The sequence below is a fragment of the Ochotona princeps genome, chromosome 20 (assembly GCF_030435755.1).
Source record: "Ochotona princeps isolate mOchPri1 chromosome 20, mOchPri1.hap1, whole genome shotgun sequence".
Classification (NCBI taxonomy): domain Eukaryota; kingdom Metazoa; phylum Chordata; class Mammalia; order Lagomorpha; family Ochotonidae; genus Ochotona; species Ochotona princeps.
Window position 1 is genome coordinate 25,075,886 of NC_080851.1, and position 25,577 is coordinate 25,101,462.

The following is a 25,577-nucleotide window of genomic DNA, read 5'->3' on the forward strand; positions in this document are numbered from 1 at the left end:
AACCTTCGCTTACTTCTCCAAGTGTGGCTGGATGGAATGTAAATGAGTAGGAGAACATGACAGGTTATTTAAGACGATTTCTCTTGCAAGCCTGCTCAGGTCACATGATTTATCTGCAGTGAAACCTCACATGATTGACAGGGACCAGTGATACTTCTTGGTGTTCTCCATATTAGCAGGAATGTTCTGTTCCCTCTTCTCTATTGATGTAGGTTGAATAGCAGCAGGGTCTGTCTTTCCTGCACAAAGCTGAGACACGACGCATTGCTTCTTAGGAAAGCTAGTCATCCCATGTTGATAGGCTTCCCTGGCAAGTCCTGGGGAAAGCAGGTAACTCTCTCCATCTCCGAGTGTACCTGAGTTCATTGCCTTGCAGCACCTGGTAGCCGGCAGGTCGGATGAAAAGCTCCTACACTTTAAATCCAGGGAGCAGCATGGTGTGTCCTTGCTGTCGTTTCCATGAGAAGTGACTCACACTGACCCCAGGAAGACACAGAATGGCCTCAGCTTTTCCATTAGTGGACACATAAGCCTGACATTTGAAGCAGTGGCTCTCAGACTTGCCTGTGCAAGAGAAGAGTTTGACAAGCTGCAGGTCGGCTGACTGCAACCCCAGAGACTGAGCAGAGAAGCGCCGGCCCAGCACCTGGCAACATCAGGGGGTTGCCGTATTGATTATTTAAACTCACTGGGGTATGGATTCCTCGGTTGGAGTACATGAATAATTTACTGTTTGTGTGTCCAGAGGCTGTGAACCATTGCTCTATTCTACAGAGCCAATTCCCTCCCCTGTTTCTCATGTGCGAAGTGCAACTGTGACAGGAAAATGTCCAGCATCCTGTCACCCAGCTCATCTCCCCGGTGGTTTCTACTGTTACGGTTTATTTTCTTTCAAAGATGCTCTACACCTGTCCAAATAGGAGCAGAGGCACATACAGTTCTTTCTTTCCATCATCATGCCTTCTTTCGTATGTTTTTTTTTCTCACTTAGTATACCTCTTTTTCTACCTGTGCCCCGTATTTTTCAGTAAGTGGAGGAGCATCCCATGATAGCGCTGTGCTGAAATTTAAACAGGCCTTTGCTGATGGACGCTGGCTTCCCATGTGCACTGACAAATACAGCAGCGATGCAGGGCCCCTACACTCATTACTTCAACACCCCTGTCAGTGTGTCTGTGGGACGAATTCCAGGAGTGGGATTACTGAGTCAAAGACCATCTCTATTCATCTGCTACCCCATGTTGGTTGGAAAACTTGTGATTTTCTTCCGCCTGCCCCCCTCTGATAGGTGGCAAACGTTACTTTGTATCCTTGAATTGCCATTACTGTTCACCCGGGAGTCTTTTCACAGGCCTGGGTGGTCTGGCCTTGCGAACTGCCTCTCCAGACCCTTTGAGATGGTTTGCCAAGTTTATGAAAAAGCAAAGGCTGTGTTCCAGCGACAGACGGACGGTAACGTTCATGTCCCTGGAGCACTGACCTTGACGTCTCTGTCTCTCACACAGGTGCACACACACATGCACGCACACCTAGACCCCCCCCTCCGTGTGGACCTCGCCTTGGCCATCTGCTGCGCGATGGGGGGGGGGGCTGCTTACCTGGGCCATAGCCCAGGTGCTTGGCCTCGGGTCTGCATGTCCATCAACAAGACCTTTAAAGTCGGGGAGTCCATTTGGGGGGCGTCAGGACTCGTTTCCACCTGCGGGGGGGGGCGGAACCCGCGCTCCGGCGCTCAGGCCCAGGCGTCTCCGCCATCCAACCGACCGCTGGATCTGGGCCAGCAAGCACCGCTTCTCTCTTTTCAAAGACCGGCAAATGAGAGATGAAAACCGAGCCCAGAGAGCGGCTCTCGGCCGCCGGACCCGCCCCAGGGGCCCCTTTCCAGGGCTGGGCGCGGCGCCGCAGTCCGGGCCGGCGGGGGCGCGCGCGGGGCCCGTGGGGGCGGTCACGTGCCCCGGCCGGCGGGGGGCGGGGAGCGGCGAGCTTAAGCGCCGGGCGTCGGGGGAGGAGGGAGCGCCGGGCCGCTGCCTCCACCACTGCAGCTGCGGCCCCTGAGGTCGCTGCAGCAGCCCGGACCCCGCAGCCTCCGCTCGGTCGGCGTAGCGCCACGTCCTCTCTGCAACGCCGAGCCCGAACCCGACCCCCTGCCCGGCAGGTGAGCGCCGTGGACTGCTGCGGTGGGGTGGGGGGCATCTGCAGCGTCGATTCGCCGCCGAGGATGCCCAGTCCATCGATGCTGGCCTTCCAATCTTGTTGCCTCGCGCTGGCCTTCCGGATCCGCGGGCGGAGCTCGCCGGAACTGGGTGTGGGGACTCCGAGATGTGGCTTTGGGGGCTCGGGGAGTGCAGGGGGCAGCTTGGCGTTTGCCCCGCGGTCCCCAACCCAGCCTCCGTCCCCACCCCCATGCGGGCCGCTTCGCCCAGCGTTTTCTTTCCCTGGGAGCTAAATTGCTGCCCGCTGGGGTTGGGAGAACTGAACCTGTGCGCTCCCCGCTGCCGCCCCTCGGGCCTTTCGGCCCCCCAGCGCACCTGCTTGGAGGCGCGCACCTGCGGCGCGGAAGGCTCGCGGCAGGCACCGCCGCCCCGTCGCGTCCGGGCTCGGGCCCTGGTCTGTGCCGCCGCGGTGGAACTTGGCACAACTCTCCCATTCCCTGACTGCTCGCGGGCGCTCCTCTGGGGTCAGCTCAGCCCCACCTGGGCGCGCCGGCGCCTGCTCCTCCGCCTGCCCGCTACTTGGTGAGTTCCCTGGTGAGGTGTGCGAAGGAGGGACATCTGAACTTGCGACCTTTGTCGAGAACTCGAGTGGATGTGAGGGACAAACATAACCGCGAAGCGCTCTGCGTCTGAGGAGGCTGTCATTTACTGTGACTCAAAGCTGACCCGCCAAGGGTCTGCTATTTACCAGACACTCTCCTGGTGTTTCTGTTGAATTCTAACTTGTGGATGAAAGCTTGCTTCTAAGAGCTACACTTAAGTCTTGCTTCCCGGGGGTGGTTGGGTGGGGGTGGTGTGGTATGTGTGTTGTGCACGTATGCGCGCGCTTCCGTGGCCACTGCGCCTTGAGCCTGGCTCGTTACGCGTCGCTTACAGAGGGACACCTGTGTTAATTCAAAATGGCAGCGTGCAAAATGAGGCCAGGCCGAAGCATTCAGTTCCCAGCCTTTAGCAGCTGGCTCTGGCCTGGGAGTTAATTAGCAGGGCTGGGAGGCCTTGTAGGGGTTATCCGGTAGGCTGCGATTGTTGCCAGGTGGCTAGATTTTGGAGTGCTGCACTCGTCTGAGGGATGTTAAGGGGAAAGTTTTAGGGAGAGCTGTCATTTTCCCTAACTTGTCACAAGGCGATGGAGCCCCCTTAAACTCTGCGGGGTTCCCAGCTGATGGGTCTCCAGGTCTGCTACTTGAGCTGTGATGTGTGACCCGGGTTAGGCCCCCTCTCCTGCCCGGTGCTGTCAGCCATCTTGTGGGTTGGAAAGGAGGAGGAGATGCAGTGAGAAGGCAGGTGCCTAGAGGAGGACTAGGAGTGGCAGGGCTGGTAGCATTCTAAGCCAGCTTGCCGTCTGTCACCCCAGTCCCCCTGTTCATTCCACCCAGGCTGAATCTCTGAGCAGGTGAGGGATTGCTGAGGTCTTATAGCTCACTGGGAGAGAGGACCCCAATCCAGGTCCCAGAACTCCCCATTTCTGGGTCCCACTAGCCGCTGTTCCAATCTGGCCTTACAGGATGGCAAACATTTTGAGCAATGGTCCAGTAAGTAAGTGACTACTTTTTAATTTTAATAGGAGCCTAGTTAACTTTTTTTTAAAGATTATTTGAAAGAGTTACAGAGTAGGGCAGGGAAGGGATGGAGATCAAACATGGTCAACATCTTTGAGGCAAGAAGTGAGTTCTTTGGAGTTGCTTGTGTTTGAGAAGCCTTAGACTGATTTCTTTGGAAAAGAATCCCAAATGGGTCATGTATCTCATTTTTTAAATGCATCTAATTTTAAGTTAAAACAACAAGCATATTTTAAAATAGCTTTGCAGTAGGCTGCAGGCAGAGGTTTCTTAGAAAATTTGAATTTTCCGGGTCATGAGTCAGTGACCTCAGATCTCTAAAGCAGAACTTGAACTTGTGCCTGAGATGTCAGTGCTGGGGCAGAAGTGGCGAGGCTGCAGATGGTGTGTGCTCTGAGTGTCTGGACCTTCACAGTTAGTGGGGCACACACAGAGGGAGCAGGTGGCAGGGAACCGGGAGAGTGGAGTAGTGGGAGGTTCATGGTGTGTGTGTCTGTTAACTTGAGAGGGAGGGAGAGGAAAAGGGGAGAACTAATCAACGGCTTTATCTCCTAAGTGGTTCATTCCACAGTGCCCACAGCAGCAGGGCTGGGCCAGGCCAGAACTAGGAGTCTGAATGCGGTTCAGGTCTCCGGCATGGGGTGCAGGAGCCCGGCTGTGAGCCATCCTGCTGCCTCTTGGGCTATGGATGGCAGGAAGCAGGAGCTGAAATCGAGTCCAAGTGTTCTGATGGGGTGCCTAGACTGAACACCTGCTCTTGGGTAGATTTTTTTTTTAATTGAAGATGACTGCTGATAGAACACATGGCATTGAAACAGATAACTTGCAAATGAGAATACGGGCAAAGATAAGCTAAATATATTTGACATGACAAACTTTAAAATGTGTATGTCATGGAATTCAATTAAAAAATAAAATAGTTGGAGCTGTGGCATAATAGGCTAAGCCACCACCTGCATCATCAGCATCCCATATGAGGACTTGTTTGGGTTCCAGCTGTTCCACTTCTGATCCAGCTCTCTGCTGATGGCCCAGGAAGGCAATGGAAGATGGCCCAAGTCCTTGGACCCCTGCTCTTATGTGGGAAACCCAGAGGAAGCTTCTGGTGTTGGATTGGCCCAGCTCTAGCTGTTACAGCCATTTGGGGAGTGAACCAGTGGATTGAAGGTCACTTTACCTCTTTTTTTTCTATCTCTTTCAGATAAAAAGAAAGTAAATAAATTCTTTTTAAGTCAATTTTTCCCCCCTGGGGTAGGGTGGGAAGACTAGGAGGAGAATCTGGGTCTATTAGATGTGGCAGCCATTAAGGCCTTGGAATCTAGCTTGCCAAATGGAAGAATTTAAAATAACAACCCATTAGTATGTTAACGTTGGATATATCAGATTAGAAAAAAAATAGATTTATAAGAATAGTTTGGATGGTTTCTCCCCCCCTTTTTGAACTGTAGCTATAGAAGGCAGAGTCACATCTGTGGCTCACATCTTTGTTAACCTATTTCTGTTGGACAGTGCTGCTCATTCACAAGAAGTGGCTCCCACATCTGTAGAACCAGACATGTAGAGAGGTTGGCCTGAGATGATGGAGGGTAAGATGAACTGAGGGGGCCTGGCACAATAGCCTAGTGGCTAATTCCCTGCCTTGCATCCACTGGGATCCCATATGGGCACCAGTTCATGTCCTGGCTGCTCCACTTCCCATCCAGCTCCCTGCTTGTGGTCTGGGAAAGCAGTTGAGGACAGCCCAAAGCCTTGGGAACCTGCACCTGCGTGGGAGACCCGGAAGAAGCTTCCGGTTTTGGATCGGCTCAGCTCTGGCTGTTGCGGTCACTTGGGGAGTGAACCAGTGGATGGAAGATCATGTTTTCTCCTTCTCTCTGTAGATCTGCCTTTCCAATTAAAAAAAAAACAAAACAGGAAGATCCCGAGGAGCAAATGATCTGGGATATGTTGTAGAGCAGGTGGTGGGCTTGAACTGCAGGGTGGTGAGACTTTACAAAGGGTGAGCTGTGAGATGATCCAAGCTGTGTGATCATCAGCCTCGGGCTTGACAGGGGTTAGGATGCTGGGACTTTAGGACAGTGACAGGACAGTGCTGATTGAAGATGAAGCCCTATTCTGTCCTGTTGGTGTTCAACACATCCACAGGAGATGAATGCATCCCCCCTTGAGGCTGCCTGTTGGGCATGGGTCCTAGCTCTGCCTCCTGAGGAGTCTGGCCCTGTCAGCATTTCTCTCTGTAAAATGAGCTGAACTGCCCTTCAGCCTCACTAGGTAGTTTCTGTGGGGGAGACGTGTGGCATTTTATAAAACATAGGGGTCGTTAGAACTCCTGTCACTTTATTACAGCAACGCATTCGGAGATGGCTTTGACTTCTGCACTTGTGCCTGAGAGAACAGGGAAAGGACCAGCCTTCCTGAGGCTCCACCCACATTAGTGACCTTGCTGATTTCATGGGTGTTGACGTTTCATTTTTGCAAGTGACTTTGAGGGAGTTCTTGTTAACCTGCACATCATATAGCATGGCCATGGGCGAAAATGCACCTGCTCGTATCTTCATTTGTGAAAGCCACAGAAAAGATACACGCACGTTTGAATGTAAGGGACCAACATTTAGTGCCCTGGGTCTCTGTCTTGGGACTTGTCCAGTAACTGCACATTCATCAGATTCTGTTCCTATTTTCCTGCTTGCTCTCATTTCCAGCATTGAGTCACCCACGGGTCAGTAGTAACCGAGAATGAGTTTTCAAATATAAAGTTGCAAGCACAGTGCCTAATCCTTGGCTTGATTTTTCTCATTTTTCCCTGGTAGAAGGGGTAGTAAGGAAACTAAAGGAAGTGTAAGGAATTGAATGAAGTGATTTACATTATGGTGTGAATTGATAGGCATGGCCAAGGGGGGGTAACTTGGTTGGGGTGGGCATTTGTATGCTGGTGAAGCCCTTGCTTAGGACATGGGCATCCCATAGCAGAGAGTCTGGTTTGAGTCCTGCCTCCTCCACTTCCTGTCCAGCTTCCTGCTGCTGCCCACCCTGAGAGGCAGCAGGTGGTGGCTCAAGTCTCTGGGTGCGTGCCATTCATGTGGGAGCCTCAGTTTGACTTCTGGTTCCGTGTGGGAGCCTGGCCTGGTCTCGGTTATTGCAGGCCTGCACGGAAGGTCTTCCTCCCTCTGCCTTGTAAATAAAACAAAATCAATACAAGTTGAAAAAGCAGCAGTGACACAAATCCTAATTAACTTGCTAAATTTGGCCAAGTTACCCAAAAAAAGTTTCCCCACACTTTGTCAAGGTTGAAAATGATCAGACTTCTGTATCTGTTAGCCTTACATTTTTAAATGATACCTTAGTTTATAGTTTTTTGTGAATAACTTTTACAAGACAGTTTGCTATTTTTGTGTATTTTTCTTTTGAACTTGCATGTATATACTTTGAATATTTTTCTTATTGATATATGTAAGCTCTTTATATGTTATGGAAATTATTTTCTATGGATATTGGAAAGCCCAGATTTTCGTTTAAACATTTTCACCCCATAAATAATTTTAAGCCATTAAAAAAATTGCTTTTTTGAAAGGCAGAGTGACAGAAAAAAATGCGGAGTAAGAGAGAACAAGAGAGCTTTTACCCACTGATACATCCCTCGATTGGCTACAACAACCCAGACTGGGCCAGGCTGCTCAGGAACGTGGAACTCCATCTGGGGGCTCTTGTACTATCATGTGCTACCTGCCCAAGTGCATTTGCACAAAGTTGGATCAAAGGAGTAGAGGAGCCAGGACTTGAACCAGCGTGCCAGTGTGGGATGTGAGCATTGCAAGCAGTGACTTAACTTGCTGAACCACACTACTCACCATTTAAGTTACTTTAAGTCTGTAATACTTTTCTTTGTGACTTACTGATTTTTATTTGAAAGGCATAAGGAGAAATGAAAGAGAGCTCTCATTTGCTGGTTCACCCTCCAGGTACCAGCCATCAGGCCTAATCTGACTCAGCTCCCGGAGCCCAGAGCTCCAGCCAGAACTTCCACGTCGGTGGTTCGGGACACAGGTATCTGAGCTGTGCCCTGTTGCTCATTAGGAAGCTTGACTGGAGAATGGAGCTGGAACATGAACCTGGTCCCTCTGATGGGGGATGGAGGCATCCCAAGAGATGTCTGAACTCTACAGTGAAACAGACCCCATTTTTTAAAATAGTTTGCCATTGTGTACATTTAGACTTTGGAATTATAGCGGTTGATTTTGGATTAGGAATGAGCTGAGGATCTGGACAGATTTCTGCCCTCCGTTTCCCATCTCATGCAGTCTTTTAACCCAGGACTATTGATTGTCTAGTATGTCTTTCCTGTCCATTTCAAAATCCTCCTGTTTCATGAACTTGTCTACATTATGTGGCTATTTTGCAGGACTGTCAACTCTCCTGTTTTGGCATCAGTCCCAAACTATCTTAATTCTGGAAGAGCGCAAGGCAGTTGAATGCCATGGAGGGCTTATGCTTGCTTATTGGCTGTTCCTTCTTTGACCCTGTGGTCGATCCCACATATCTCTTGCAGGTGAACCTGAACCATGTAGTGAGTGTTCCAGCATAGCGTTTTCTTATTCTGATTACTTAAGTTTCCACTGCCAATCAAATGTATCCATTTTTAATACTTGAAAGATTTGTTTGTTTGGGAGTCAGTTGCACTTAGCAGTGCCGTAGTGACCTGAAAGAATCATGTCCCGAAAGAGGGATCTTCCACAACAAAGCAGTAGGGTTCTTAAATAGATAGCCAATAAGGATGAACTTGTAAAATCAGTACAACTATATAAGCAGCTAAGATGAAATTTAAAGTTGCTGGATGGCATCCATCCAGGTCCCTATTTGCCAACTACACGTTATATATATTTACGTACATGTACATACACACATGAGGGGAATGAAAGCAGTTTGCGGGGAAAAGAGTTTAAGATAAGTTAATTCTGGTATAAAACAATGTATTTGCTAGTAGTAAAACAATAGCAAATAACACTGATAGACTTGTACAAAGTAACTTTAAATTTTGTTAAAGTAACTCCTATTTTTCACACCAGTGGGATTTGAATCTTATTTCTTTGGAGGAAAGTGAATATCTAGCTTTTTTTTTTTTTTTGTAGTAACAGAGTTAAATGGTCAACAACCATTTTCAGAATGCTTGGGGAGATTCTAGGAACCCCCTGCTTGCAGAGTTCACAGGTACACATCAGGTCCATTAGTGAGAGAAGAGAAGAAAAGGCTATGCACCGTTGAGCTGGGAAGCAAGACAGATGGAGGGAAGAGGCGGGCTGACTGCATTAGGGGGCACAATACCAGCCATGTCAGAAGGAACACAGGAGCACTGGAAGGGCCCTGGTCGTGGTGTGCTGAGCCATCCCCGGATGTTTCCCACAGAGAATGCTTCTGGTAGCTAATGCGTGCCGGCCAACGCCAACCCCCATTCTTCTTCTTTTATGAGTGTTTCCATTATCATTACAATCCCAGAGCTCTGTGCTTTAAAAAGTGAAGGGAATGGAGCTTTCTTGAATGGCTCTCTGTTCCAGACAGTCAGCATATATTAGCTCATTTAACCTCCTCAACTGTGCCTGGTTCACACCGTAGTTCAGATGGGAGAGTTAGTAAGTAGAAGAAGAGCTCCCAGAATTTGGCTCTATCTATATGACTCTTTATTTATTTAAGATTTTTAAAAAGTTTATTTGAAATGCAGATTTGCAGAGATGGAGAGAGAGCCCCCAACCGCTGGTTCACTTCCCAAATGGTCCCAATGGCCGGAGCTGAGCCAATTCAAAGCCAGGAGCTTCTTCTGAGTCTCCATGCAGGTGCAGAGGCCCAAGGACTTGAGTCATCCTTTGCTGCTTTCCCAAGCTGTAAGCAGGGAGCTGGATTGGAAGTAGAGAAGCTGGGACTAGAAACAATGCTCATATTGAGTGCTGACACCTGAGGTGTAGGATCAGCCATCAGACCACAGCGCTGGCTCCTATATGTCTCCTTTAAAAACCATTATGTCATATCCTGTAGTGATAATCATGGCTGCACAAAGCTAGCCTAAACCAGAAATGGAGTAAAAGTACCTTTCTATGTTACTGAAAAGATGGAAAACATTTTCTGTATTGAACCTGATTGACTTTATGAGGGGTCTTCAAAGAATTCATTGTAGATTCACATTATGAAAAAGCTAAGTGTGAATTTCGTGTTTTTTGCACAAAAATCAAAGTTGCTTTGTTATTAAAAACTTTTTACTTGAAAGGCAGGTTTACAGAGAGAAAGGAAGCAGAAGGATCTTCCATCCTCTGGTTTACTCCCCAGATGGCTGCTGTGGCTGGAGCTGAGTCAATTTGAAGCTGGGAGCTTGGAACAACTTCTGGGTCTCTCACATGGGTGCCGGGCCCAAGGCTTTGGACCATCCTTTGCTGCTTTCCCAGGCCATAGGCAGGCAGCCGGATGGGAAGTGGAGGTGCCGGGATTAGAACTGGCCCCTGAGGGCATGCAAGGTGATGATTTAGCCACTGGGCCATCATGCCAGGCTCCCATGGTGTCTTTTTTTTTTTTTTTCCTCTAAATTTCTCTAAGTTGATAACTAAATCCAGAGATGCCTCCTTAAGTTGCTTTTGAATACAAATGTGTTTGAGGAACCAGGTGTGAGCCATTGGTGAGAGCAAACAGTATTTGTTGCAAATGTAGCAGACAGTGAATTACAGGAGGGAGGAAAGCAGACATGTGTTGCGTGCCTGTTGTATACAGCCACCGTGCTAGGTATAGTCTCATAGAAACCTGAAAATCATGTTTGATGTGGGGATTGGTCCCTAGTTCCACTCACTCTGACTCAGGACAGGAGCCTGGGTTTGCGTGCCTATAGCAGGGGTCATCCACCTGTCATGGTAAATTTGGGGGTGCTACCCAGGCGGATGCTGCGGCATGGGCTCTGTGGCAGAGAGGTTCTGCGAGGGTGCTGATGGGCCTGGGTGAGGAGCCATGGTCCAGCTCCAGTCCTAACGTCAGGCATGCTGAGGTCTCATGTTGCCAGATCTTGGAGTTGTCAGCAGAAACCAAAGATTGCATGTATATAAAGAAATCTCTAGTTTATGAAATGTTAGCTCTGTTTGTAAGGACTTATTTATTTTTATTGGAAAGACAGATTTACAGAGAAGAGGAGAAAGATCTTCCATCTGCTGGTTTACTCCCCAAATGGTCACAATGGCTAGAGCTGAGTTGACCCAAAGACAGGAGCCAGGAGCTTTTTTGTGTCTCCCACACGGGTGCGGGGCCCCAAGGCTTTGGGCCAACCTCTACTACTTTCTTGGGCCACAAGCAGGGAGCTGGAAGGGAAGCGGAGCACCTGGGACACAAACTGATGCCCACATTGGATCCAGCACTTGCAAGGCGAGGATTTAGCGACTGAAAGATCATGCTAGGCCCTGAAACGTTAGCTTTTCATTGAGGTGTTTTTTTGTTTTTTTTTTTTTTTCCACAGAACACTGTCTAGGATTGAGCCATAGGTTGGGATATTCAGATTCTACATGGAGGGCCTAAATTTGAGCTCCACTTCTGTTTCCAATGTGGTTTCTGCTGATATGCCTCCTTGGGAGGCAGCAGGTATTTCTCACGGATTCCTGCCTCTCTTGTGAGACCTGGATTGGGTTTCTGGGTGCTGGCGTTGGCCTGGTCCACCCTTGCTATTGTGGGCATTTAGGGAGTGAACAATTGGAAGACCACTTTCACTCCATCTTTCAAATAGTTGCAAAAATTTAATTAAAAGAGAAACATCTGCGGTGACATTGGGTCAAATCAAGCAAATTTGCCGGCTGTCCCTCCAGTTCCACACCATTCTGCTGGGAAATAGGTCAGCTGGAGGCTGACCCTGAGGAGTCCTCTGTCCGTGCGAGACTTTGCCCTTGAAATTAGAGAAAGGGGATGCCAAAGAGCTCTGAGAAGGTCTACTCCAGGAAACAGTGAGGCAAATGTTCAGAAAGGTGCATTTAGATGGAGTAAGGAAGAGGCCCCACCTCAGGAGTCAGCCGCTAGAGCCTGCCAGCCTGTGTCTGGTGTCCTTTGTCAGGTCGAGTGTGGCATGACCTTGCTGTGTCCCGGGAGGTATTCTGAGCCTGCTTCCTTTGGCTCCTGTGGTCTCTGCCCCACCAGAGGAGCACATTCCCTGTGGCCTTTCTTCCATTAAGTGGTTTTATTCAAGGCGTTGAGTAGTAGGATCTGGAACTCTGGTGGGAGAGTGCTAAGGCTCTGGGGCTTAACTCTTCTGAGCATTCAGTGAGGCTCTTAGATGCATGCTGCTGCCTGGAAAAGAGTCTACTCAGTATTTCCAATAGTTCATGAGAAATCGAAATAACAGACATATTTGTTTGAGGGGTCCCAAAAGGTAGAAATTCAGGTCTAGGAAGGGTTTGGGGAAAAGTTCACAGACATTCTGTATTGGGAAAAACACTATCCATGTATTTCAAGACATTTGACACCAAATTAAACTTGGCCTTTGAATGCATTTGTTTCTATTTGAAAGGCAGAGATCAAGAGGCAGAGATGGCTCCCATCTATCGATTGACTCCCCAAATGCCCCAGATAGCCAGTACCGGGCCACGCTGAAGCCAGGGCCCAGGAGCTCTACCGAGATCTACATGGGTGGCAAGCACCCAACTAAGGAGTCATTACTCATTGCCTGCCTCGCTGTGTGTCTGCAGGGAGCTGGGATTGGGAGCGAGCCAGGATTCTGGGCGCTTGTGAATGGGCAGCAGGTATCCTAGGGGCATCTTAACAGCTGCTTCAAATGCCTGCATTTGAACTTGTCTTTGAATCCCACTGTCCAAGAACTGTTTGAAGTACCCTTTCTCTGTCTTGTCTTTTTTTCATTGTCTGGCATTTATAATCACGTTTTCAGTTAGGGAATTGCTTCTCCAACACTTATTGTATATCTGCCATTGACAGACAAAGGGATAGGAAAATTAATTTAGAAGTTGAGTGCATTTCAGCAGGAATATAAGTTGAGAGTGATGTTAATGAGGCAATAGAATAATCTTCTCACTGCTTTTCTGGGAGGTGGAAACTTAATTCGCTCTGTGAAGTGGGGAGGGTGGGCAGCAGAGAGGCCTTGCTGGAGGGAGGGCTGAGTTTGATCTGTGTGAGCAGAGGCCGCTTGGCACAGTTACCTGCCTGCTGGTGAGGCAGTCCATAGCTTCTGTTTGTACGTCTCTGGCACCTCCAGGGTGTTGTATAACTGGAGAGGTGACCGAGGGGGGATGCCCTGGCTTCCCTGACATGAAGGGGCAAGGTAGCATGGCGTTGAATGCCAAGAAAACCCTTGCCCAAGCTATTGGGCCTTGGATGACTGCTCACCAAGTTTGAGGACAAAGACCCTTTCTGCAGGCAACTTCCTCCCCACTTGTCTGGATGCCTGGGAGCTGTCTCCTAGATACAGGAGTACAAGGTCATAGTCCTCAGTCTCCCTTCTCCCCGCCCCGGGCCTCCTGCCACTAGTCAAAGGGCTGGATGGTGGCAGTTGCAATTCCTTGGCAGTGAACTTCAGGGACAAACTTGCTTCTGAGATGAATTTACAAATCCTGAAGGGCAGCCGAGCAGCCGAGCAGGCAGGTAGGCAGTAGTGGGGGTCACTGGGGGTCACCTGACTGTCACGGATAGCATGATGCGGGAGCTCTCCCCCATAGGTGGCTAGGTGATATTTTGTTTAAGATAAAAAGTAGTTATTGTATTTGAAAGGCAGGTAAACACACATACACATATATTCCCACCCTTGGGGTGGTGGGGAGAGAACAAGGAAGAGATTTTTCTAGCCAATGGTTCACTTCCCAAATGCCTGCCACAGCTGGCACTGTGCTGTGCAAAAGCCAGGAGCCTAGAACTCAGCCTAGGAATCCCATGTGGATGGCAAGAACCCAAGTACTTGGCCCATTGACCTGCTGCTTCCTGGGACGTGCATCAGCAGAAGCTGGACCCCCGGAAGTCCAGCTGGGGCTGGAATCCAGGCCCACTGCCACAGCATGCTGACATCCCAGCTGGTGTCGCAGTAGCTGTGCCAAATGCCCATTCCTGTTTTGCTTGTAACGTGGTAAAGCACACAGCACATAAAACTTTCTTAGCCATTTCTGAGTGTACAAGTCAGTAGTGTTAAATATACATATGTTGTTATGCAACAAGTTTCCAGCACTTCTGCAAGTTTTATCTTGCAGAACTGAAACTATATCCATTAAACAGCTCCCTGTTCCTGTGGTCTGCATGGTGGTGCAGTAGGTTAAGGTACTGTTTGTGACACTGGTATCCCTTATTGGAATGCTGGTTCAAATCCCTGCTGCTCCACTTCCCGTCCAACCACTTGCTACTGTGCTTGGGAAGGCAGTGCATGCTGGCTCAGGTGATGGTCTCTGCCACCCACAGGAGACACGGGATTGAACTCTAGCTTTGGCATGGCCTCGCAGGCTGTTGCAGGCATTTGGGGTGGGTGGGTGAACCAATGGGTAGAATCTCTGTCTCCCTCTCTCTGTCACTTTCAAACGGATAAAATCTTAAAAACAAATATCCACCCCTCCCTGTCACTTTCTTCTTCCATCCCTGTCACCATGGTTGTGCTTTGTGTGTTCCTGGTATGTTTTACAAGTGGAATCAGGATTTGTGGGTTTTGTGACTGCCTTACTTCACTTAGCATCATGGTGGCTGCTTAGTGTTGGACTGATTAAAAATGTGGTTTCTCAGCTGCACTTAGCCACATGTCTAGTAGGCGGAAGCCTCCCTTGCTCTGCCTCCCCTCCCCAGTCTGACCAGTGGACCATCCTGATAGTTTGTATGTCCATCTTCTGGAACACTTCTATTGGCCAGTGCTGGTCTAAGGGAAAACTCCTCCTCAAGCTGATGAGGGTGGGCACCGGGATTAAGAATGCCAGATAGTTTTGCCCCTCCTGCCAGTGTAGGGGCCATCTGACTTCTTATCCCTACTCGCAGTGTACTACCAACTACCCCAATTTTTAAAAAGATAATATTTATGTATTTGAAAAGCAGAGTTGGAGAGACAGAATGAAAGAGATCTTGCATCTGGTAATTCACTCTCCAAATGTCTGTAATAGCCAGAGCTGAGCTGAGCTGAAACCAGGAGCTGGGAGCTTCTTCTGGGTCTCCCATGTGGATGCAGGGGCCCAAGGACTTGAGCCATCCCCTGCTGCTTTCTCAGGCCATCAGCAGGGAGCAGAATTAGAAGTGGAGCAGCCAGGACTTGAACCAGTGTCCTATAGGATGCTAGTGTTGCAAGTGGAGGCTTAGTGTGTAATGTCACAGTGTTTTCCCCTGACTCCCCCACCGCCCACCCCGAGTGATGTTTTCATATTATGATTTACATCCTTGTCCCAGCCTTCAGGCGTATGACATCCTGACATGCTTTCTCCTCCAACAGCATGCAGCATTGAAAGTAATTTCAGGAGCCAGCTGCTTGGGCCCCTGCACCCATGTGGGGGACCAGGAAGAAGCTCCTGGCTACTAGTGTTGGATCAGCTCAGCTCTGGCAGTTGTGGCCATTTGGGGAGTAAACCAGAGGACAGAAGATATTTCTCCCTCTGTATTTGTAAAAAAAAAAAAAATCTGCCTTTCGAATAAAAACTTAAAGAAAAAAGCAAAGTATTTTCAGTTGGAGAATATACATTGTAGAGCTGCAGATAAATGCACTTTAAAATATTAACGACTTCCTAGGAAGTGCCTACCAGCTTCACTATGGATGGGAGTTCAATTGGAGTGTTTCATTAAGTGGAAGTGTTAGTTCATTGCTAACCTGGCCAGGATCCTAATTGGTATTTACCACAAAGGAGCCTTTTCAGTAGACCTACTCTTTGAGCTGTTTCCTTGAGAGCGTTTTCCTGGAGGTCTGCAGTAGGCGGGACTTGTCTCAGTTCAGCAGTGACACACACGTCTCTATGTGTTCAGATGCAAGTTGTGCAGTGTCTGCTGTCAGCACTTATCGTTACTATGCAAGAGGCACGTACTCTAAGTGCACTGAAAGAATGTTCCCATCCTTATTGATGTTATAACTCATGAGAGGGTCAGAGTGCAGAGTTGGACACACCGGGATCTGGTCTCGGAGCCACGCTTGAACTCTCAGCCCCCACCCTCACCTCTGGGTCCCCAGGAGTCCAAAAATCACTTCAGCATTGTGCTTCAAAAACAAGAAAATTAATTACAGAAGCCACCAATTCTGATTTTTATTTTGGGGTAAGATCTATTTACTGATTTTAGTGCTGGTTTATGTACAATGTGTTATGATAGACAATGTATTATTTAATGATTATCCTGTTTCCCCAGACTTAATACAATCAAATGTTTTCATGCTACACATTTCCATGCTGCCATGCATGATTAGGAGTTAATTCTGAGCTGCTCTGGGAAGCTGTAGTAGCGCCCCAACCATATGAGTTCTTACCAATGACGTGTTGTTACTTACGGTAGAAACTGAAGTTTGGGAGACGCTGGAAACTTAGATGCTGTAATCATGCTAACTATACTTTCCAAGCCGCCTGAGGCTCGTGGCCACCATGTTGGACAGTGGAGATAGAACACTGCAGAAAGTTCTTTTGTATGGTGCCGAACCAGAGGAGCTGAGAAGACTCAAGCTGACGTCTGAGGCTGGTCATTCGGTGCATGGAAAAATCGATGGAGTTACCCTCCACAAATTTGCTACTGGTTGTTATGAACAGTTGGCTGGTTCATGCAGCTCCTTTTCTCATCGTAGATGCTGGCATTCTAGCTCCCTTCTGGTGTTTGCAGTCATTCACAAAAACCAGTGGGAAAGCCAACCTCCCGGTGCCTACGTACCGCGGGGTTTCTGTTGCCTCGTTCTTTGCCCTGGTCAAGGGATCTTGACATCCTGGCTGAAGAAATGGCCAGGGAACCTCTGAGTTTTGTTCACTTTCTATACGTTTGTCTTTTAAGTGGTGCATTCCCAATCATTTTTTAAGAGATCAGTCAAGTAAGGCTTTGTTGTTGGGTGGAACACCAGCCCTTTGGAGGTGTTGTGGTGCTGGGGGAGGTGGGGAGGGAGGTCACACTCCCTGGTCAAGCCATACTTTGCCTAGTGTGCCTTCTTCTGATTCCGCTACCCTGCCTAGCCTCCACTGACCATTCTTCCCGTGCCCCAAGACCTCTGTCACGTCTCTGTATATTCTGGATCCTTTCATGTGAGTCTTGGTTTATCTCTGCTTACCCCTCTAGTCTCATACTAAATCAGCTTTTGAGAACATGGGGAAGGTGATGGGAAGACAAAATTGGAGTTTTTCTGTTTTCCCGATTTCTTTCCCATAAAGAGGAAGGAGTGTTGTGTGTGCGTGTGTGGTTGATGTTACTTTTTTCTTTTTTAACTAAGCTAGGAGGAAGTGGAGAAGATTTCCCCATTTCTCTGTACTCTGGGGAAGGGCTTACCATAGCAGAGTGGGGAAGAACTAGGGCATTGTGGCACAGCTGGTTAAGACACTGCTTGGAACACCTCCCCTCACCCGCCCCACCTCCCAACCCTGTCTCAGAGCTCTGATTTGATTTCTGGCTGCTTCACTTCCCATCCAGCTCCCTGCTAATGTGCTTGGAAGTCAGCCAATGATGACCCAAGTGCAGGGACCCCTGCCACCCATGTGGGAGATGCAGATGGAGTTCTAGGCTCCTGCCTGGCTTGGCTCTGTGGTTGTGGTCACCCGAGGAGTGAAGCACCCAGTGAAAGATCTCTTTATCTGGCTCTGTCACTCGGCCTTTCAGACAAATACAAGAAATTAACAAAGGGCGTGTTCAGTGAGCTCAGGGTGTGCACGCTGAGGCTGGCATGAGGTAGGCTGGAAGTAGCAAGGTGGTGCTTCCTCACGAAGCCATTTCTGCAAGTGGAATGTTGCTGACTCTGATTTTACCTGCTGCAAGTGAGACAAGCAATTCTGATTGCTTACCCGGAATTTTGATATAACTGCTCTGTTTTAATGATCAAAATCAAATATGAATATGCATGGCTTTCAAATTTTTTTTTTTTGCTCCCAAATCAACTTACCTTTTATTTCCATCTTTCCACACACTTTTCTAGGTCAGCTCACATTTATGCAGCCTCCACAGTTTGCAAAAATGTGTGCTGAAGCATTGTTTAATTTGATACTCGGGGTAAGCCCGTGGGATGGGCCCAGAGCATTTGCCAGAGAGGAAGCCAGTTCAGAGAAGTGTCACGCAGCTCATTGATGGTAGGGCTGTCATGAATCCCAGGCTAATGGATTTCTAGAACATTGCTCTAATCTTCTCACTGACATTTTGGGCTTGTAAAATAAAACTCATGTAGGTTAGATAATTGGTGACAGATGCAGCTGTTGGCTTAAAAGCCGACACCTGCTGAGTGTCTAATGTAGAGGGTCCAGCAGTATGTGGGCCACGCCCTCGAGGCGTCCTTTGACACAGCTGAAGCAACAGATGTGCAACAGATGTTCATGATTGTAAGAAAGTGAGGCCTCAGTGCTCCTTTATAAGAGTCTTGCTGGTAGAAAGGGGGTTTTGAATCAGATGCTGAAGGATACAACAACAAACTAAGGGAGGGGCATTCGGGCCAGGTGCAGAGGCCTGGTGGGGAGAGGGAGAGAGTGGTAGAGCATTTGCATCACTTTGGAATACTAAGAAATAGGAAGAGTACTTATTTGTTGAAAGCCTGGCCTTACCAAGGCACTGCATGAAACGGGTTATACTGATGTGCATGCAGGACACCCTCACTGCTTTTGTGTTTCTTAGACTTTGGAAGGGACTAAATGTTGGTAATAAAATAATTGCCCAGACATATATAGGAACAAGGACAGGTCTCTAGCAGAGTGTCATGGAACATGATAAATCAGTGACGTCTAAGCTGGTATGTCAAGGAGCAGGTATTAACTAGGCAGATTAATTTTAGTGTCGGAAGTAGGGAAAGGAATGCTCCAGGCAGCGGGTGGGGGTGGCACGGGTAGGGCAGAAGCAGAGGTTGTGGAAGAGCTCGAGAAAGGCCTGAATGACGGAGTTGCGTGAGCTGAGGCTGGCAGGAGGCACACCCCTGGTCAGACTTTGAACTTTATTCTGGAAGTCCTCTGAGATCTCAGGAGTATGACAAGCCTGGATGACAACAGTCAAGCTTTCCTTCCGAAAAGATCCATTTGGTGGTGCATGTCCTGGAGGCGGGACGTTAGAAGCTTAAGAACAATCTCTCGGGAGGCTTGGTGGTGGCAGTGAAGATGGGGCCAGGGCTTCAGGAGGGCTGCAGGACGTGGTGACGTGTTAGGTAGAGGAGAGGCAAATGCCAAGAGTGCTTCTTGGATTCTGGGTGCTCCGATGGAAGGGATGGTGGACCCACAGGGACACAGCATGGGAAGAAGGTTATAACGTCAGCTTTGGATACCAGGGAGGGAATTGGGTTGTGGTTTGAGAGCTCTAGTTGGACCCCAAGCAGGAACTGAGTGTAGGGCAGTGATGTATGCTTGACAAGGGAAGTTCAGGGCAGCGGGGGATTATTATTTTTTTTTCTAAAGAGAAAACAGCAGGTGTTGAGGACTAAAGAAATGAAGCAGTGAGAATGCTTACTGGCCCAGAGCAACCAGGGAGGGTGCTCGAGTGGTCAGCCTTGTGGGAGCACACAGGAGTACTTCACAAGTGCACGGAGGTGTCTTTCTTTGCCTGTTTTGTCGTCATAGGCCCCAGACCTGTCAGGTGGCAGCCCGTGTGTCCCTGGGGCCCAGGTACTTGGGTTGTGCACTGCTGCTAAAGTACAGTGAGTCCACTGGATCTGTGAGGTCCATTCCTGGAGACTTGATCAACCACAGATTGAAGACACAGTACTCGGAAGAAAAAAAATTTACCGAGTACGTCCAGTCTTAGTTCCTCATCCTTATTCCCTAGACACTGTGGGAGGACTGTGTGCAAACATTCGCGTGGGATTTGTTGTAAGCAAGAGGTGAGTAAACCTGTGTATGGGAGGAGGGGGGATGTTGTATTCTGATACTTCCTGTTCCATGGAAGGAGCTCGAGCATTTGTAGAATTTGCCGCCCCATGGAGAACTGTAGGCACTTGCTGAGCCCCATTGCATTGTGTGTGCCCCCTTCTGACCACAGCACCCTCTCCTTTCTCCTCAAACTGCACTGATGGCTGCCGCCAGGGTTTGCTAAATCTTTGAGCTCATTTAATTCCCTCGGAGTCCTAACCAATATCTGGTCTCCAAGGCTCTCATGCCTTCCCAGGTGCCAGTTGGAGCTCTTAGCTGGTTGCACATGGTTTGGTGGCACAGCTGATGTAGCTGGCAACATGGGTGTGCAGGACGTGAGGTGCTGCATTCCACAGCAGGCCTCTCACTGGTGTTCTCTTTTCAGAATGGCTGGAGCGCCTCCAAGTTACTGTTTCGTGGCCTTCCCACCACGCACCAAGGATGGGCTGGTGGTCTTTGGGAAGAACTCGGCACGACCCAGAGACGAAGTGCAGGAGGTGGTGTATTTCTCAGCTGCTGAACATGAACCTGGGAGCAAGGTTGAGGTAGGTGGTATGCGGTGGCTGCTTCTCTGGCTTTGCCACTAGCTGCTGTGGCCTCCTCTTCTCTTCCCTCTCCTTCTTTTAAAGATTTATTTGGTTGTCAGACTGACAGAGAGAGCACTCTTCCATATGCTGGATCATTCCTTGAATGGCTGCAATAGCTGTTGTTGGGCCAGGCTGGGACTTGAACCCTGTGCTGTGGTATGAAATGCTGGTATTCCAGACAGTAGCTGAGCCCGCTGCACCGCAGTGTGCCAACCCCACACTGTGGCTTCTTTCCTGGGGTCTGCCCACTGGTCACAATCCTCCTGTCATTTCTGTTGATTCTTGTTTCCATTTGGATTTGTTTGCAGTTTTTGTTCTTAAATATTTATTTGAAAGGCAGTTACAGAGAGAGGAAAGCGAAGGATCTTCCATCTGCTCACCAAATGGCTACAGGGAGCGGTGCTGGGAGGCCAGGAGTCTCCCACATTGGGCTGTCCTCCACTGCTGTCTCAGGTGTGTTAGCGAGGAGCAGGATCAGAGGCCCAGCAGCCTGGATATGAACCAGCACTCTTCGGGGATGCTGGCATCGCAGGCAGTGGCTTTACCCGCTGTGCCATAGCTCTGGTCCCCTGTTCATAGATTTAAGAACAAGGTCACTTGGAGAATTTTATGGTCACTGTTACGGTCCTTATTTATAATTAAGTAAAATATTGACATGGTTCTAAAAGTCAAGTCTACAAAGTGGTACCTCTCTGTAGACACCTAGCTTCTACACCTGTCTCCTTTATCTCTTTTCTCTTATAGGTCACCATGTTTCAGAAGTTTTTGGCTTATCCTTCCTTTAAAAAATTATACATTCATACTCAGCGTTTTCCTCTTAGATTCACACTAACTTGTTGTGTACTCTTTTCTCCGTTTTATTTTCCAATGTTTTTATTTAGTTTATTTCCACATTACTTGGAAGACACACACGCACAGCGCAGGTGAGCTGTCTGCTGGCTCACTTGTCAGATGTCCACAGCAGCAGTGGCATGGGCAGGCCAAAGCCAGGAGCCCAGAACCCAGTGCAGGTCTCCCATGTTGTGGCAGGAATTCGGGCACCTGAGCCATCTGCCGCCTCGCAGGGTGCACATGAGCAGACAGCTGAATCAGAAGCAGAGAAAGGACTCCTGGGCACTCCACCCCGGGATGTGAGCGCCGTAAGTGGTGTCTTATCTGCTGAGCCAAGTGCTCGTTCCGATGATCTATCTTTCAACTAAGTGCACACTTTACAGATCACATAGTGTATATAGGTATTCTTCATTCCCTTTGAGGGCTGCATAGTATTTCCAGTCTCTGGGTGCTCCTGCTGCTGCTGGGCTTGTTGGGTGTTGGCCAGTTTTTTGCTATTACAAATGCTGCTGAAAGGAGAAATGTCCTTGTGTACCAATCACAGTATCTGGGCTTGGCTTATATATGTTTCAATTTAAAAATGTATTCATTGATTTAAATTTTAAGTGCTTTGAAGTATCTGTCAGTATTTCTGTGGGATTGAAGCCTTGAAATGGGGTTGCTGAGCCGCACACAATTTTGTCAGTGTCCGCTTCCCTTTATTGGTGGTATGTTACTGTAGTCTCCTTCAGCAATGCGTGATGGCACCTGTCACTCCATGCTGCCAGCGTGTGTTGACCCACTCTAACAGTAGCTATTTTACATATTCAACTTAACATTCTGCTCTTCTGCTAAATTGTTTCCTTGATGGTGTTTGCTTTTTGTTGTGGATTCTCATGGGGTCTCCCTGTGCAGCATTATGTTGCCTGCAGGTGCAGATGGCTGGAGTGCTTGTCCACTGCTCGTTATCTCCTTGCTCTTCATGTCTCAGATTCGGCATTAAACGACAGTGGAGAGAAAAGGGATCTTGGCCTTTGGCCTGAGCACGGCGGCCTCTGGTACTTCGCCATAAAGCGAGACTGCTGTAGAAAGACTGCTTAGTCTCCATGGGACTAAGATTGCCATGATTTTATCTGGCTGGAAATTATCCTTAGTTATGCACAGTGCATAAAGCCACCACCAGCATCCCATACGGGTGACGATTTGAGTCCCAGCTGCTCCACTTCTGATCCAGCTCTCTGCTGATGCCCTGGGAAAGCAGCAGAAGACGGCCCCATGCTGTGGGACCTCCTGGTTCAGGCCAACAAGCTCCAGCCATCGCAGCCAACTGGGGAGTGAACCAGCAGGTGGAAGATCTCTCTCTGCCTCTGTAACCCTGCCTTTCAAACAAAAGTAAATAAATTCTTAATTAAAAAATAGAAACATATCCCTGAATTCCCATCTTGAGTGTTTTAAGAAAACATCAACTTGGGAATAGATGGTTTTTGTTGAAGGTCTTTTGAATGACTGTGGAGAGGATTTTGGCCCAGTGAACCTTCTTAGCATTCATGGCATAACTCTCTTGGCTGGTGTATTTGTCTTTTCAGGGTGCATGTGTGTTTAAACGGTAGTTGTTTGCTCAAGGAGGAAGAATTTGGAGGAACAGAAGTTGGGACTGGTAAATGGATGAGTTCTTCCCATTGGCATGAGTAACCTCTGCTCTTTGGTGCAGTGGGGTTTATAAAATAAACAGACTTTTCTGGTAATTATGCCTTGGGTTTGTGTGGGAATGTATCGATGTGTGTTTTATTTCCTGATCCGAATCTCAAACCACTGGTTCTCTTTGTGTCCTTTAAATGAGGAGCGTGGGACTCTGAGGACTTGCTTGTTAGAGGCACACTTGGCACAGGCTCTGAGCTGTACCACCCAGTTGAGCATGCCTTGGCCCTCTGTGGGCCGCCAACCTGGCCCGCGCCCCCGGGTCACATGGCTCCTTCCTTCTGTGTCGGTGAGGACATGGGCTGCATTGGCTGATGAGCTTTGAGTGTTCAGCGATCGGTCGGTTGGTGTCTATCTCTGATCTCCCAGAACAGAGCAGACTTTGTGTGGATGAAATCGGTGGGTCTGAGTTCCTCCTTTGATTCTCACATGGGTAGAATCAAATTCCCAGAGGTGGCCACGCCAAATGCCAACCTACATGCCATTTTTGTGAAGTAAAAAGGACAGCTGGTCCCCCAGGAGAGGGTGAAATGGGATCTGGGCCCTTCACCCTGGCCCTGGCCGGGGCCCCAGGGTGCCTCTGACCCAGTAGAACGTGGCAGAAGTGAGTGTGACTTCCCGGGCTGGACATACAACAGAGCCTCCGCCTGTCTGTTTCCACTCTAGCCCATCCTTTGGGGTGAATGACACGGGAGTGTGGCCACACTCCCTGCTCCTAGCTGTCCCTGTTCCTGACCCGTGAAGTTCATGAGCATCACTTTGGGGCTTTCACCCCACTGAGAATTTGAGTAATTTGTCAAGTAGTGTATCTACAACATTTTGCTGAATTCACGTACACAAAGGCCTGAAATAATTATTTATAAATGTTTTCCTTTTGGGGGCAAACTAAAGAACCGTCAATACTTTATTCTCATGGTTACAAAGTCATGTTAGGTAATATAACTTAGCTTATTTTGACTAACACTTGGGGGAATCACTGTTTAGATATACACTGTAGGTTCACCCATGTCTCCTTGTGTGAAGAAGTGCTGTTTGATATGTACGGTGATTAGCCTCTGTTAGTCTCGTCATTAGGCCCTGGCCTCTTTCTCGAGTTACGTACCTATGTTTTGAGTTACTTCTCCACGTGTCCCACCTGTGTGTTCTGCAGGCACAATAAGCACAGAGGTCCAAGACAGAATTCATCTCCTCCATCTCCTTTGCCACTGTTGTGTTACTGGCAGCTGTGTAGCTGATGGGCCAGCCCTGGGGGAGATCTGACCCCTGGTTTCCCATCATTCCTGCAAGTACAGGCACAGAGGCCACCTTTGCCCTTGTCTTGCCAAGACCAATGCCATCTGCCTTCTGGGAGAGTCCTCGTACTGTCCTTCTGGGAGAGTCCCCCAGGGCCCTGTCCTTACAATGTTGCTAGGATGTTATTCCCAGAATGCAGCGCTGTCACTCCCTGGTTGGAAAATGTTGGGCTTTGTTTAGAGGGTGAGTCGAGGCTGATGGAGGTGCCATGCACACGACTGTCAACGGTGGGGCCGGGTTAACAGGAAATGAGAACTCCATGTTTATTTTTCAGCAAATATAAAAGTGTTGTTCTTAAGTCTGAATTTGAAAAAAAAAAAAGCAGGCATCAAGGTGCCAGCTGGGCAGAGCTCTGCATGGCACCTCTGAGACTGGTGCCAGTTCATGTTTCAGCTGCTCCACTTCCCATCCAGCTCCCTGCTTGTGGCTTGGGAAAGCAGTGGACGGCCCAAAGCCTTGGGACCCTGCACCTGTGTGGGAGACCCGGAAGAAGCTCCGAGCTTTGAATCAGCTCAGCTCCAGCCGTTAGTGCGTTCTTACTACCTGGAGTCCATGGTATGCACGCTTGTGTTATGTATTCTGTGGGAACAGGGACATGCACATTCCCTTACAGGATCCTGGGGAACAGCTCCACTGCCCTGAGGCCTCTGTGCTCCCCTGTCTTCCTCCTGGCTGTCACTGATCTTACTGGCTCCAAGCTTTGGCCTGTTCTGTACTGTTGTGTAGTTGGAATTGGGTGTGTGTACCTTTTTCACACTGCCTTTGTTGACTAGTCAGTGTGAATGTCTCCTCTTTGCAGGCTCCCTAACACCTGTGCTTTCTGCTGTGTGCCACAGTTGCCCATCCTTTCACTTGCTGAAGGGTATCGTGCCTGCTCCCCAGGGTTTGACAAGTGTATGTAGGTACGAGTTGCTAACTCTTGCGATAAAGACCCTCCAATGTGATTTTGCCTTTAAATAGGTAATAGAGTGTTTATGTGGTCTAGAAGTTAAATGAAATCGAGAAGTTCAAGTTCACTGAATATGGGTGAAATGGTCATTTTTGTTTTTATTGTTTATTACCCATTGTCTACATTCCTACTAAACTAGGATTTTTTTTTTATTTTTAAACTTTTTATTCAGTGAGGTGTTAAGCTTTTTTACTGTAATGGAAATTTCAGACCAAAATAATGTTATTAAATTAATATGATCAAATTGATGTAAATCAAACTAAACAGAAGGACAGAAGGGAGAAAGTTGGAGGAAGGAAGGGAATATCAGTATGTTCTTGGAATTGTATCTACGAACCACCTTAAATCTGCTAAAAATCAATTTGAAAATAAAACAACAAATTAAAAAAATGTTCGTAGTGGGAAGCCTTCTCCCCTTTTTCTCTATCTACATTGACTCTCATCATTTGTGACTTTTTCCTCTGAACTTCTAGCTAATATTTAACAGGTCAGATACAATTCTAAGA

At 48.4% G+C, this 25,577-nt stretch overlaps 1 protein-coding gene across 1 annotated transcript in view; it reads left to right on the top strand.

Moving 5' to 3' along the window:
* The first annotated feature begins 1,978 nt into the window (after positions 1 to 1,978).
* SCRN1 (secernin 1) overlaps positions 1,979 to 25,577 on the top strand; it is a 54,223-nt gene continuing 30,624 nt past the window's right edge. Inside the window, exons 1-2 of the mRNA XM_058678253.1 lie at positions 1,979 to 2,155; positions 20,120 to 20,279. Of these exons, the coding sequence (XP_058534236.1) occupies positions 20,121 to 20,279 (159 nt within the window). The 5' untranslated portion in view covers positions 1,979 to 2,155; position 20,120. The remainder of the gene's footprint in view (positions 2,156 to 20,119; positions 20,280 to 25,577) is intronic.